Genomic DNA, 15,883 nt, shown 5'->3' with positions numbered 1-15,883 from the left:
ATCAGGAAAATACCAACGTCTATATTCTATTTTAATCTATTCTAGTGTGAAACTTTTTCTTTTATATTTGTACTTCTTTAAAAACTGGTTAAAAAAAATTACCAAACAGAATTGAATAAAGTGCTTAAATATTTATTATGAATACAAGGTAAAGAACATGCCACTTTGTAGATATTAGTTAATAAAAAACATTTTTTGAATTTACTGTTGACAACAAACTAAAATAAATAAAAGAACAATAAAACAAATTTATTCTCTTAGATTAAATATACAGATCACAAACCAAGACAATGCTAATCATTGTCTTTAAATAACAAATCATGTGTTGTATTTTAATGTTAAAGGTTATATTAAAAGTGTTTAATCAGTTATGTGATTAATAATTACAATTTACTAACAACTAACGACTTGTTCACTATCATTGTGGTATACTTGCAACTGTTTCTGATCAGATGATTATCACTGAGTTATGCATCCGTCCTCTCTCACTGCTGTGACTGTACTCACAACATCTGCCACTCCAACAGCAGCTTCAACAATAGCTTCAGCCGCTGCTGCAGCTATAGCTTCAGCAGTGGCTGCAGCAGCGGCCTCGGCTGCCGCTTCAGCGGCAGCTTCAGCAACAGCTGAAACTGCAGCAGCTCGGTCAACAGCTCGAATAAACGAGTTGTTTCTCTCTGCTGTCTCTCTAGTTACTCCAGCCTGAGAAATCTCCCGACTAATGGCTCTTTGGGCTTCTCTGAACATATCATTTGTGTAGCGGCTGCCTCCATTTCTCTGAACCATATTATCAATCTTCCCCACCAGCTCAATAACTTGATTCCTGTTCTCATTGCTTTTGTTAAAAACATGAAAACCTCCTTTACATTTGCTGAGAAAATCATTAAAAGATGGGTTGAAATACATAGCTCTTTCTACTGAGACTCCGTCTCTCTCCATTTCATCTCCATGAGTGAACAAGGCCATGGTATATTTAGCTGCTCCATCTCCAAACATCCTCTTGATCATTTTCACCATCCCTTTGTCTTCTCTTGAGAAATGTTTTGGCTCGATCACAATCAGGAACACATGAGGACCAGGAGCACACAATGAGACACACCTAGTCAGCTGTGTCTTCATCTCCTCCGCTGTCAGTTTGGTGTGAAACAGACCCGGAGTATCAATCACTGCCAACCTACGGCCATCAGGCAGGGGATGTATTTTCTTCTCGCACACCAGTGTATTCTTCCCAACTTCAAAACGAGTCGCGTTCACAATGATGTTCCCCGCAGAGCTCTTGCCAGTTCCAGTTTTGCCAATGAGCAAAATGGAAACGTCTTCTGGATCTTCAACTGGAAGAAAAAAAAAAATCACAAATAATGTTTGAAACTGAAAATTAAATGTTTATTTGAAAGAAAAGTATGTTTTGTAAAATCATATGTAGTGTTGGAATTACATTTGTTGAAGAAATGTTGACACTGTAATATGTCATATATATGACATATATATTTATACATATACTGTACAATGTGTACACACACACACACACACACACACACACACACACACACACACATATATATATATATATATATATATATATATATATATATATATATATATATGTGTGTATATATATATATATTTTTTTAACTTTGAAGAAATGATCTTGGCCTCCTTGTTATTTGTCTAACTCCAGCTTGATTCCCTTTTCTTGTGTGTGTTCCTTTTGCAGTAGTTACATCCCACTTTCGGTTGACATCTTATCACTTTGTGTCCTTTTATCTCGTTGGCATCTTCGTTTTTCTTGTTGCTTTTGTTTAGCTTAGTGAAACCTCTGTAATGCTTTGCATTTGTTTCAGTACAGTGTCAGACTTGGAGCAGGCTGCCAATAACACAGTTGTTTTCTATATGTTGTTCTTGTCAGAATAAACCGAGAATCATCCTTTTAAAGACAAACCGTGTCATGGCCTGATCAGTCAATAGAACCAGCACAACGCAGAAAGGATCCAGTTACACTTGTCAGTTCTCCTGCTTTCACTCTCTACATGTCAGGATAGGTGGCGCCAAATGCAGCTTTTAAGACGTTTTAAATGGTAAATGTTGCATGCACGTTTCAATATCAGACCCAAACCGCAGCAGAAAGTCACTTTGAAGTAAATCTGATCAGAGGCAACAGAAAAAATACCAGGCTGCATTAGCTACAAATAAAATCTGCATGACTATTTTTTTATAGTTATGTTTTGAAGATTAAATAATTCTAATAAATCAAATAGATTTGGTTTCACCTGGTTTCTGATCACCCTTTTTCTTCTTAGCCGGTCCCATGTCCACCCGCGAACCTAAAAGGGATGAACAGATTGGAAAAAAAAATAAATGATGATCAAATTAGCTTGACCTTTATTTAATCATTTTCCTTAATGAATACATTGTTTGTAATCATATTTAAAACGTTGCCATGACTTTAGTTGGGAGCCAAACTGTGTGCTCTTCATATCATCACAACAAGATCATATATTCAAACTGTTTTATATTTATTTACGGAAAAAAAACAATACAAAAGTGATCTAAACTTTCTCATTGTTAGTTTCTCTGGATGTTTGGTTGGCTTTGTTTATTTCTGCAGGGTTTTTTTGTTCCTTTTTTATTTAGATCAATTATGTTTTGGTTTCACTTTACATCAGTCCTTTATTAGTCATTTTAGTTTCATTGTTATTTTGTTTCCTTTTTTTATTTCGATCAGTCTTGTTCCTGTTCTTTTTTACTTTAGTTCTTATTGTTGCCACTTTATCTATTTATTCTGTGTCTTATGTTTTTAAATTTATTTATATACTTATATATTCTATTCAATTATTTTACCTGCCTTTGAGAGTTGCTATTTTTTTACATTTCGTTGTACTTTCTTCGTGCACAATGACATTAAAAGGAATTCTGATTCTGTTTATTCCAGGTAGTTATTCTTCATCACTCTAGTTTTATTATGTTTCTTTAATCAAACTATTCTGTAGGATTTTATTTTCTGTTCCCTAGTTTACCATCTTTCTCTCTCCGTCTTCTCACTTTGCCTCCTTCTCTCTCCACTCTCCTCTATTCGCTCATCAGCCTTTTTGTTCCACATTCAACCTCGTCCCGTATTTAAGCAGTTTACTCTCAGTCTCTCGCCAGCTCGTCTTGTCAACTCCTGTCACTTTCCTGTATTTCTCCTTACCTGCTTCGTTTCTCCTGTCTGTGTTTTGGATTATCTTTTGTTTCCTTCTGGGTTCCTGCATTTTTGTAAGTTTTACCTTCATTGTTTTCATTACATTTTCAACTCAATCCTACGTCTCCTGCCTGCTGCATTTAAATCCTCAACTACAAAAACATGACAATCATGATATTTAAAAACCTAAACTAAGTGGATCAGAAGTTTAAAGGTTTTCTGACTCACCTTTTGTTTTGGACATGTTCCTTACAACAAGTTGAGGCGTGTTGATGTAGAGACGTCACTGAACAGCTTCAATCTTGTTCCTATACAATAACCCGACCCAGGTCTCCTCCCATGATATATTCCTACACAAGACAAACTTTTATCTGAAACAGAAACCTAGTATACAAATAACTTTCTGTTTGTTGGTTTAGCTCCCAGAAACCGGTTTCTGTGTGCTAAACCATCAAGTTTAGCACATAGAACCTCGTTGATCTATTGTAGATACAGATACAGAAATGTGCCATACACACACACACACACACATATATATATATATATATATATATATATATATATATATATATATATATATATATATATATATATATATATATATATATATATATATATATATATATATATATATCAATAACATGAAGCTTACAGCTTTGAAGGTAAAAATTGAGCTATGAGCACTCTGCCTGTCTAATGCCTCTCCTGGGTCATTATCAGTCACTGTCTGTGCAAGGGAATAGTTTTACTGTTTTAAAGTCCTGTGTAAATGCGACAGCCAACAAACAAATGCCTTTAAAAAAAAAAATTGATGCTAACCACACTTAAGCTGCTGTAAGCAGGTTCAGTTGCCCTCTCCTGTCTGGTAGAAAAACCAAACCCAGAAAGAGGAAGGTCTACCAAACAGGTCAAAAATATCGACAGTTTTTACTGCATTTTCTCTGAGGGGTTTCTTTTTTTATCTTTCAACTTTTCAACACCACCTTTATGTTTTGTAGTTTGCTTTGTCTGGTTCAGCTTCGTGGCAAATGTAAACACTGATCAAAGCATCAGTGGTTGACCCATAATTAAAAAAAATGATGACATTTAATTGGACTTCATTTTGTTTAGTTAATATTCAACAAGCTGAACAGATAATCCACATTGTGTTATCATCAAGTTGATACATTTAACTTTTTCTCTGCAATGCCAAAGTTTTGAAATCAGGTAAAATTTCAGCAACTGAAGTGAACAAAAGTTAGCATCACTCTGAATGTTACCTGATCCTGTAAACACTCCTCTCAGTGGGAGAGTAATGTTTACTAAATTGAATGAAAATGAAATGTAATTTAATATGACATTATCACTTAAAAAACTGAGAGGTAAAAAGAGATTATGATCATTCTCACCCTATTATTTTAACGTTGTGCAGTGCAACCTCTGCTCTACACAAATTTCAGAAAAATATCTGTAGCATTTGCAAAATATTCTTTCATACTCTATACTCAATTCATTTAAAGTGGACACACCAACTTGAAAACAAGCAGCGTAAGGTTCAATATTAGGTGAGTCTCTTGGGAATTGTTTTTTTTTTTTTTTTGGTTTATTTGTGGGGATTTTTCTGTTTCCCTGCTGCTTCCCCCCTTCATCCACCAGATGGTGCCAAAGGCTGCACTCCTTGGAGGGCGTACCTGCTGACTTTGGTCAGCACACCTGTGATTCGTCAGACAATCATCCAGGAGCATATGAGGAGCAGGCTGCCAGCACTTCGATGCCTGAGTGTTGCAAGTAATGGTACTCTGCACTCCCTCTGAGCTAGCTCTGAGTTACTTCTGATAAATGAACTTCTAGTGACATTTATTTGTTTGCCTCTTTCCCAGGTGATTTTCTGTAATGCCTTGTTTAACCCATATGAAGCCTGAGTTCCTGGCTTTCTGGATCAAAATCAGTCTTCATGTTTTTCAGACTTTTAGCCGTTCTCCACTTTTCTCTGAAGAGCTTTGACAGAAGAATCACACAAGAGATATAACAATTCTGTAACCATGCAAATATATTTTTATTAAAATATCACTATGTTAAATACTCTAATACATTTGTCTTAATTGAAAGAAGTCCTGTTATTGGAAATAAAAATTCCCAACATTGCTGCTACATGTCAGTTTGCTGACTTGAATCCCACAAATGATTAAAAGAAAAATCCTCTTAATATTTAAAGCTGAAAGACAGTACAAAATATGTTGAAATTTTAACAAAAGATGCAACAGGAAAAGTCAAGGTTACATAAATATTTTCTTAGCAGCAGAGTTATTGGTTATTATTGCGTAATGCATCCTCGCAATAGTGCTGATAGAGTTCCTGCTAGCAAAAATCTGACTCCAGTAGCAGCAGCAACTCTCCCACTTGCAACATTAGCAGCTTGAATAAGCAAGTTGTCTCTCTCAGCCTCATCCCTCCTATCAAGATGTTTTTTTTGCATTTCACCTTTAATTGCTTCTTCTATCTCCACAAACATTCTATTTCTGTTTTCATTAAATTTTCTGGTAATCTTGTTTATAAGACTTTTCAGATTGTTTTCATAAATATGGCAGTCATGCTGTTCAATGAAGTCCCAGGGAATTCCATTGGCTGCAATATAATTTATGTTTCTATTAATGAACAAGATTATCATGTGTTCACCTCCTTCTTCTCCAAACATATGAATGATGATGTTCACCATCTCTATTTCTTGAGGTCTGTAATGACTCAGGTCGATCACAATCAGGACCACACGAGGACCAGCAGCACAGAAGGAGACACATCTAGCCACCTGTCTGATCATCTCCTCTGCTGTTAATCTGTTGTTAAACAGACCTGGAGTATCAATTACTGCTAATTCAAACTGATTAGGTAGGAGACAAGTTCCTTTCTCCCATGTCAGAGTATCTTGTCTGGTTGGAAAATAATTAAAATAATTAATCCCTGAAATCAAAGAGTTTCCTATAGAGCTCTTCACACTTTGAGTCATACCAACAAGCACTAGAGTAATTCTGTTCCTCTGGAGCTGTTGGAAAAATTAAGAAAGGACACTTGAATTTTTTTTTTTTTTTTTTTTTTTTAACAAAAATATTAATTAGGGCAGTATTACAGACAGTCGACCACGCAGCACCTCAACTACTAACTTCGCAGTAGTTGATTTTTACAGCGAAATCAACTAGATGAAAGCGATATTAGGTGACCACATGTAGATATTTTGACAGGTTTCGCAGAAGCGCTTAGATTTTGACATCCATGGTGGTGGAGAGAGTTCATATTGTGTTCTTTTTTTCATTAACTCGTGTTTATTTAATTGCCTAATTAGCTGCTACAGGTCTTGATTTGACTATCAATAAGAGTCCTTATGATAAAAAATGGTATGTTTACTAGCGGCTATCTTCGTGCTGACAAACATACAGTATGGTAGGTTGCTATGATGAAGACTGTCAATTTTGTCAGTTCATGTAGATCAGGGGTCACCAACCTTTGTGAGACTGAGAGCTACTTCCTGGGTACAGAGTAACACGAAGAGCTACTAGTTTGATACAGACATACATTTTCTTGGCTCAGCCTTTTTAACAATAGTATATACGTATATATATGATTACATGCCACCTTATCATATTAATGTTCGGGACTACTGACAATAGTTATCAGTAATAATTTATCATGGCAGTTATGGTTAATTGCTATTATGTAATCAAAAGTTCTTAGTTCAGAATTTTAAGTTTGATTCCCTTTTGGAGCTTTTCTGTGTGATTATAAATTGCCCACGAGTGACTGAGAGTTTGAATTGTTGCAGCAGCTGCTATAGCTGCTGTACACACTGTGAGATTTTCCTTTAAATAAAAATAAGAAAAGTTATTGTATTTTTTATAATTATCCAATCCTCTTTACTATTAACAAAATTGTGGATAGAGAAGAAAAAGATCTTTTGTGCCAAAACATCTTGAATGTAGCATATCAATGTAAGTCTGTGGGGATCAAAGGGCACGCCAAAACCTAAATCTTATTGGTCAGTTTGCTTTTTCTGTGACCAGCACAAACCTAAACCACTAAAGCAGCGCACCCTTTTTTTCTTCTTTTTTACACAAAACGATACTAAATAATAAAGACATGAAAGCGAAGCCTACCCGTATGATCCACGGACAAAGGAGGAGAAGGTGAAGCAACAATGTTTGCTCAATTTTTATTCTTTTGGGGAACGTTTCGACAAGATTAAATTGTTTAACCCACAGTCTTAACGCGACGCTCAGAAAGAGCGGTAGATGTCAGCTAACGGGTGACCCGCCAGCTCTCCAATCAAAGAAGCTCATAAACCGGCGACCCGTCAGAACCACACACGGTAAAAAGCTCAACCGGCATCCAAACCGCTCTTAGTGTAGCCGGGTGGTAAATTTTGGTTAAATAATTGTACTGTTTCAAGGTGTTGGTTTTATCTTACGTTAGCAATGCTATTAAGTGCTTTTGTTTCAATTATGTAATCTTATTTCCTTCTGTAAGTTTTTCACATTTAAATACTATATGTTCAGGTAGTTGGTCTCAGGTGCTGCACATTTTGACCACCAGACAGCAGTGATTCAAAGTGATTACTGTTTCCCAAAACGGGGCAGGAAATGCATTTTGTTCTCTTCCGGTGTTGCTATGCTACGTGAGGAACTTGGACGTGAACTGCATGTGGTTTATCTGCAGGTGATAGTTTCAGCCAAAAATCGAGAGCCTGTCTTGAAAATAAGATGTCCGATCGTCGGTGTGCTCCAGCATTAAGAGTAAACTGAGACATTACTGTTGAATCCCGAGGCCACTGCCGTATTTCTATTTCTTTTCTTTTATAATTGTATTTTCTTTTGTGTATTCTCCCTGTTATTTGGAAGATATCTGCCACGTTCCATGAATAGTTACCTAATGTTTTGGTACACCTATGTTCTGATTTTTGAACAATAGTAAGGAACAAGACAGCTTTGTTCAATCTGTCTCAACTAAAAATAAAATATACTGCACATTACGAACCCTCGTTATTGTGTCCTGTGAGGCTAAGTATTTCCCGGGCTACATTAGAACTACAGGAGGTTCAAACTCTGCTCATTAATTTTTAGCTTACAGAAAAAGGGCCAAGCCGCAAAATAAACAAAAAGAAACTGACCAGTAAGATTTAAGCTTTCCCTAATGACAATGGCTATTTTTAGAACTTGCTCCGCGGGCGACTGACAAGGCTACCGGGTGCCTACGGGCACCACATTGGTGACCCCTAAAGGGACGCTCACTTTCTGACAAATTGGGACCACCAATTGGTCAGTTGCTGACAAATGCCCTACAATGATTGGGGGAGATGACGCAGAGAACCCAGGTTATGGTGAAGATGAATTTAATGATGAAGCTCTCAGTCCAAGAACAGGCAGCACGGCAGAAAACAAGCTCGCAGCTAAATACCGGTAGCAACTGACAAATCAGACTAGACGGGAGCAAGCACAAACCAGGACTTAACAGTTCTACTGGCGAGTACTGACAACAAACTTAGACATTGACACTAGAGCTAACGCTATCCAGGACTTAGCAGTACTACTGGCGCGAACACTAGACGTCAGATAAATGACAAACGACGAGGACCCGACGAGGAACACAGACAATAGGTGGGTTTAAATACACACGGGGTAATTAAGGGAATGAGACACACCTGGGGAGCAATCAACGGGAAGGACAGGACAGAGACTCACAGGGAAACAGGAAAACATAGAAAAACTCAAAAATAAACATACAGAAACACGGAACCTAACAGGTTGGAGCCGGCGTCATGTCAATTGTTTCCCGGAAGTGATAACAGACATAGACGAAGTTCAAATCCTCTTCCTTGATGTTTTTTTTTTTTTTTTTTTTTTTTAACTCAGTCTTCTGACAATGCCTGAACAACTACATATAAGTAATATTAAATTAGATGAAAAAACAACAACAATTAAATCTAATATTTTCTGGGGGTGCTTTAGGGGAACTAGGACTTTTCTAATGGGAGCTATTACACCCTATAACGACCCCCTGGTGCCGCCACTGAGCATGTGTAAACGTCTGGTGGGACCAGCTGACGTGCAGTGCAGGTCTGTAAAGTTTCAAGACCAATGGACTCCGGGCCCCTCCCTTTTCTGGCGCCTATGCTCCTAGAAAAGATCTGAGAAATTTGCCTCTGATAATAACGACGTCCTCCGTTTGAGAGTGAATATATTTTTTCCAGTAGAACCTGGACCTGCTTCCTGTTTTCCATCTTCTTGTTGTTGAACACATGATACATCCCACTGCAGCTCTTCAGCAGTTTCTGCAAGTTTTCATCTTCTTGTACAAACTCATCAATATCGATGCCTCTTTCTTTCTCCAGTCGGTCTCCGTAGGTGAACAGGATCATGGTGAACTTGGAAACCTCTGGACCCAGAATCTCCTGCAGCTTCTCCAATCCTCTCTTCTCCTGTTCAGTGAATCTTCCCAGCTGGATGGTGAGCAGAAAAACATGAGGACCAGGAGAGCTCAGCTCCACAGCTCTCTGGATCTCAGCTTTCTGTTCTTCTGGTTGAAGAACAGAGCTGGAGAGTCCAGGGGTGTCGACCACAGAGACTCTATGAGAGAAAACTTCTCCTTCTGCCTTCTTACTGCTCAGAGTCAGAGGAACCAGACTGAGTTCAGAGTTAAACTCCTTCTTTCCCAGGATGGTGTTTCCTGCTGAGCTCTTCCCGACTCTTTCCTGACCCACCAGCACCAATCTGAGGTCTGAAAACAACACAGCAGTTCAGGAGCTGAAAGAGCAACACTTGGCTTCTGATAATAATAGGTAACAGATATTAGATGTCAGATTTAACAGCATTATAACCATAACCAAAGAATGTGTTTTCTTAGACTGTGTTGTATTTTCAGCCATTCTGCTATGGAAGTGGTGTGTCGACTTCACTACAAATTACTGAAGACTGCACACTGTTCCTGGTATGTCATTAGAAAAAATTAAATCAGCAGTGATGCTCAATAGTTGTTTTGATCTCAGACCTTTTTATGTTTGCATTCTATCTGGAAACTGGATACCATCCCATCCCTGTTAGAGGCAAAATGTGTAAATAAAATCAGTCACAAACTGTATCTTTTAAATTCTTGTTTTATTAACATGCTACAACATGGAAAAAATAATTAATGTATGTTATTTCTTGTTTACACACAAATCTGAATGAATTAAGCACCAATCCAACATCATCACGATGCATTTCATAATCAAACTATATCTGATTAAATGGAATCCAGTTGAGTCAAACTCATTGAATAATAAAATAATGTGATACAATTCAGTACAGTACAGTTTAATTCATGCCAGTTAGTAAGAAAATATTTAATTTTAAGGAAGAGTAGTTGGTTGAACTGTCATAAATGTTTTAGCTATCTCTCATCCTCAGCAAAGAATATAGTGCAGAGAAAACAGAAGCTCTCAATTGGAAGAAATCAATATTAGAACCCGAATAAGTCTGTACAGAGACACAACAAAGAAGCAATGGTTAATAGGTATTATTTACATTAAGGAAAAATTAAAGAGTAGTAGCTCTTTTAGTGGCTTCACCTACATTAAAACACAGCTAACAAGTTTTCAGACAGCTGTACATAAGAAGTTAAGGAGCTTTGTCATCTGGAGGGAAGCTAACCAGACAAACTAATCAGGATTGACAAAATCAGCAAGCAGGTGAACGGTTTTGCCCAAGGACACAAACGACTAGAGCGGGCAGAATGGGAACTGTATCGTTGATCCATCAATTGCAGGGTGAACTTATATATATTATTTGGAATTTATATTTGTAAGGGGTTTTCCCACTGTAGCTTCTGTGGGAATATAATTAAATATGAATGTGTTTGAAAGTTTAATTAAATGCACTTTTGTGCAGTTTAGCAGTTCAAATGCACTACTAAATGTAGCTAGAGTACTGAAGTAGCCTCTTTGATAATGGGGAACTGTTATTAAGAACAGACTTTATAACATTCAGGAGGAATATCCCTAGAGTCTATTGCCAAAAAAGATTAAATTAATTTTAAGATGGTTTTTATCATTAATGCAATAAACACAACAAAATGTTGTGATAAAATTCAATATACCCCAAATCCCTACCTGTAGTGCATTGACTGGTGTGACAGAATCTATTGAGTCCAAAGGAAAACTCAACTTTCCAGACATTCTTTGGACAAGAGAAACTTTTGTCATTGTGCTTCTGACATATGGTACATAAACTCAAAAGAAGTTAGTTATCAGTTGATAAATGCTAAAAGAAAGGGATTTAGCTCATTGTTATAGTAAAATAAGTATCGACTTGTCCCCCAGTAGAGAAATACCAATTGAAGGTAATACTTATAATAAAAAATATGTACTGGAGCAAAAAGAAATACACCAATAAATAATATCCCAGTTTCTTTTGTTAGATCCTGGAAGTATTTATCAGAAAATTAATAGATTATCTTTTTTCAGTCTTGTGTCAAGGTTCATGAAAACATATATTGCATAATCTAGCAGAATTATCACTAGTTACCAGGTAAATCAATAATTACTCAAAGAAAAATGTCTAAAACGTTTTTGTTTTCTTTTTCTTCTTTTGCTCTTTCCTTTGGTTTGTTGTTTTGTTGTATTTCACTCTAATTCATGTAAAAGACTTTGAATTGCCTTGTTACTGAAAATATACCATAAGTAAATGAGGATAAATCATAAGGATAATACATTGTTGAATTAATTGTTTTTGTCTCTACTGTCACTGATTGCTAAAAGCATCTATACACTACAAGTCATCTTCAGACTTTCACACATTTATGCATTAATATTCGGGATGTTAATGTGGGACTCATCATGTTGCCCAAACTACAGCTGAACATGCTAATCAGGGTTTAATAAGCTGTGTCTAAAAGATCACACACATTATTACTGTATAATGCAAGCCATCCCTCTCACTACCATTGCAGTTCCAACCAATGCTCCCACTCCACCTCCAGCAACAGCTCCAGTTGCAGCTCCAACAACAGCTCCAGCAGCTGCAACATTTAAAACACCTCCAATAGCAGCTCCAAGACCTGCTCCAGCAGCAGCAGTATTCAGAGCAGCACGGATCAATGAGTTGTCACTCTCTGCCTGTCTTCTTGCATCTTCAGGAATAATTCCTGGATTTCTTCTGAGCAGTAGGTCCATTTCTTGTTGCTTGGCTCTTTGTGCCTCTTTAAACATTTCGTTGGTGTAGAAACCTCCTCCATTTTCCCATACCATCCTCTTCATCTTCTCCACCAGTCCACTGACTTGAGCTCCATCCTCCACTGTGTTGTCAAAGACATGATATTTATCTTCAAATGTCTGGAAGGCAGAGCACTGATTGATGAAGCGATTTAGAGGCCTGGATGTTTCTAACAGGTTTTCAATTGTCATTTTTTCCTCTCTTAGCACATCTCCATGGGTAAACAGCACCATGGTGTATTTGGCTGCTTCTTCTCCAAACATTTTCTGGATTATTTCCAAGGTTTTTCTTTCTTCTGTTGTGAATCTGTTCAGTTGCAGCACAATCAGGAAGACATGAGGACCAGGAGCCGCCATGCTGATGCATTTAGCGATCTCTTTCACAACCTCTTCATTACCCATTTCTGTATCAAACAAACCTGGAGTGTCAATAACATCCAGATTTAAGTCACAGACATAATTGGTTTCCCTCTGACAGACTGATGTCACAGAGGAAAGAGAGAGCCTAGATGTAAAAGCTCCAGGCATCCCTAAAATCCTGTTTCCTGCTGCACTTTTACCGACTCCAGTTCTCCCAAGAAGAACAATCCTGAGCTCTGTCGTCTTTTTAGCTGTTGAAGAATTAGAAAACAACAATAAACTGAAAGATTTTTTTCATATAGAAGTAGAAACTTAAAATTGGTTTAGTGATGTCAAATACAGAATATGTTTCATAAATTTATTGATCTGGAGGAAAATTTAGGTAGATCACAGAATTACATAATTTGACAAAAAATATATTTCATAAACTTTGCCAATTAACAATCCAACAAATATAAAAAATGCTTTTATACTCAATAAAGAGTGTTGTAGTTTAGAAAACCAATACATACACGCACAAAGCTTACTCAAGTATATGTAATTGAGTACATGTAACTAGTGCCTCTAGAGCTCTGCCCTTTTAAGGGAACAGAAGAAGCCGGCCATGGTTGACATTATGAATGGCGAGGAGACCCGTCTGCATTGTGAACAGCAGAACTCCTGATGGATCTCTTTCAGGAAGAAGCAGCCATCAGCAGAGAGATGGCCGGCCTTCGCAGAGAAGAATTGAGCCAAACATCAGAGGAAAAATAAATTCTGGTGTGCTCAAACTTAGTAGCCTCTTTTCACCACTCACATGTGTTGTAGTTTACATGGTGTTATAGCTCTGCTAAAATCCTCTGCTAACTTAACTTTTACTGAAATGCAGAACAGCAAGAAATGTGAGGAACTTCAGATACAGAGTGAAAATAACACGAGATGAAAACTTTCACAACTTGTCTATCATACTGTTATTAAGGACATTAACACTCCCCTGGACATTTTAAAGTGTCTGTTCCAGAACAACTGGTACAAATGATAGCATTAGCTCATCTATTCCATCCAGCCATTTATTGAGGCCAGGTGTGTGACAGAAGGGAACACCTGAAACATGCATGGAATCTCGGCCACCCCTTGCTATTAAGATGAAACCAATATGTCATGTTTGTTCATTTCTACTTTGTACTGCATATTTCTATCCACTCACTGTTTAGCTGTCATGTTGAAGAATCTTCAGTGTAATATGAAGCCAAAAAATGAAATGGGTACAAAACTTTCAGTCATTACTGCTTTCTATTTAACTGGCTTTGTTCTATGAAGATTATGTTGAGTTTAAGCTATTTTAAGCCTCAAACAAACAAGTCATTTTAGTGCCTCTGGGAAATGTGAAAACATGAGATTTGAATAAATTAGAAATACACAGATTAGAAGGAACACAGCTTTATTAATTTTCATTAGAACCTGATCAGATGGCCAGTAATCAAACATATTTAGTTACTTCAAGCCAGTAACATACAGATTATTCTTGCACGTCAATGCTATAAGAACATCAGCCAGATTTTTTTAAATGAATGTGTCACCATTGCATTTGGCCTGATTTTCCTTGCCCCAAAAAAGTGAAGGTCTCTGGACATCCTGAAATTGTGAACCCACTGGGAGCCTGTGAAGGAACACACTTAGATAAATTCTCAGTGTCTGCAGAGCAGAGCGGTCTGCAGTGATAGCTTAATATCTGAAAACATACACAATACAGTATTAACATTAATCAATGTGCTGCACCAACAAGTCATACTTTTGACAAAAACAACAAATGTTTCATAGTATCCATGTTTAATAAATTAGAATTAGTTCCAAAGAGGCTTGTATTCTAGATTAAAAGTGGTTTTGAAAATAACATTTAAGCAGGTAATAAACATATTTTTCACTGCTCATGTAATCCTAAATGCCATTATCATTAACATAAAGCTTTAAAACGTCAGTGTAATTACTCTATAAAAGGTTTATTTGTGAGCTGAGTTACTGAAATATATCATCTTTTTATTAAAAATCGAATTTATTATATATAAGTGTAGTTGGAAAAAAAATCAGCGTTAGCTTACCTTGCAACGTCTGGGGAACCGGAGGACTCCCAAAGCTACAATCGTAAACCAACACCGCTAACTCAAACACATTCTTTCTGAGCGTCCACACAGAAAAATAATAAAGTCAGGAGTTATAACACTATTTTCTAAAGAAGTTGCTGAGCTTCAGCTCACTGATAAGCCGGTGGTAGATCGCCATCTTTTTTGAAGCACAGTACAGTGTGGCGCTAACCATAGACATAATATAACATCAAATACGGTTCCCCATGCGTCGTCTTGCCACTCCGCCCTGCCCACGCAGCAAAATAGGCGCGTGCTCGTGATGAGCACTGAGAAAGCGCGCGCGTAGAAAGCACGCGCTTGTTAGGCGCGCTTGTCTGTGGAACAACGAGCGGCAAGACGACGCATGGGGAACCGTATCTGATGGGGAAACGCGGATTGACGTAACAACTGTTAATGAGAAATTAACAAAAGATAAATGAAAATGGATAAATGAAAAAAGGACAGGAAGAAATAACGGCATAAATAAATAAATAAATAAATATGAATAAAGAAGCCATTTTATTTATTTATTTAATTTAGGATGAAATGACTTAGCTTTGTTCAGATGCGTGTTTAATAAGAGCTATGTAACGTGGGTTTTTGGGTGGTGTATTTATTTAGAAATGGTATATTCATAAATAAGATTGCAGTTATTTAGTAATTGTGATGTTGTTTCAGTCATTTATTTAGGGGTTATTTAAACACTGATGCTGTATTATTGTATGTCTGTTATCTGTTAGTTATCTGTTTCTTAATTTGGCATAACCACACAGTTATGCCAAATTAAGAAATAACCAGCAAGATCAACTTAAACTCACTGGAGAATGACTCTACGTTTCTTTGAAGTTCTAACCAGATTCACCACAGTGATTTGAACATTTCAATCAGCAAATTACAGTCCCTATCTTTTAATAAATGTGGGGCTAAACAGTTTAAACAATTTTGATAGGGGTTGAGATTAATTTGTCAAACAAATGTATCTTTAGTATCAATAAATCAATAGATAAATACAAGACCTTTTAAAGAAATGTT

At 36.9% G+C, this 15,883-nt stretch overlaps 3 protein-coding genes across 3 annotated transcripts; all 3 read right to left on the bottom strand.

The window, feature by feature from the left end:
* Positions 1 to 116: 116 nt before the first annotated feature.
* LOC106905966 (GTPase IMAP family member 9-like) lies at positions 117 to 3,566 on the bottom strand. Its single transcript, XM_014971030.2, has 3 exons — positions 3,407 to 3,566; positions 2,268 to 2,321; positions 117 to 1,331 (listed from the first exon to the last, which is right to left on the bottom strand). Exons 1-3 carry the CDS (start codon positions 3,420 to 3,422, stop codon positions 460 to 462), a joined length of 942 nt encoding a protein of 313 aa, XP_014826516.2. The 5' UTR covers positions 3,423 to 3,566; the 3' UTR covers positions 117 to 459.
* Positions 3,567 to 9,110: 5,544 nt separating this feature from the next.
* On the bottom strand, positions 9,111 to 9,938 carry LOC148158623 (GTPase IMAP family member 2-like; the record flags this gene model as incomplete). The annotated part of the gene is made up of 1 exon (XM_088006714.1): positions 9,111 to 9,938. A coding segment is annotated over one exon (759 nt), but the record flags the coding sequence as incomplete, so codon positions are not given.
* Positions 9,939 to 12,086: 2,148 nt separating this feature from the next.
* Positions 12,087 to 13,949, bottom strand: LOC148158622 (GTPase IMAP family member 9-like). The gene is made up of 2 exons (XM_088006713.1): positions 13,936 to 13,949; positions 12,087 to 13,029 (listed from the first exon to the last, which is right to left on the bottom strand). Exons 1-2 carry the CDS (start codon positions 13,947 to 13,949, stop codon positions 12,087 to 12,089), a joined length of 957 nt encoding a protein of 318 aa, XP_087862839.1.
* Positions 13,950 to 15,883: the final 1,934 nt, after the last annotated feature.

Source organism: Poecilia mexicana, unplaced genomic scaffold, assembly GCF_051168715.1.
Source record: "Poecilia mexicana isolate PSO_F unplaced genomic scaffold, ASM5116871v1 scaffold_6, whole genome shotgun sequence".
NCBI classification, from domain to species: Eukaryota; Metazoa; Chordata; class Actinopteri; order Cyprinodontiformes; family Poeciliidae; genus Poecilia; species Poecilia mexicana.
This window is presented reverse-complemented; position numbering and strand designations above follow the sequence as displayed.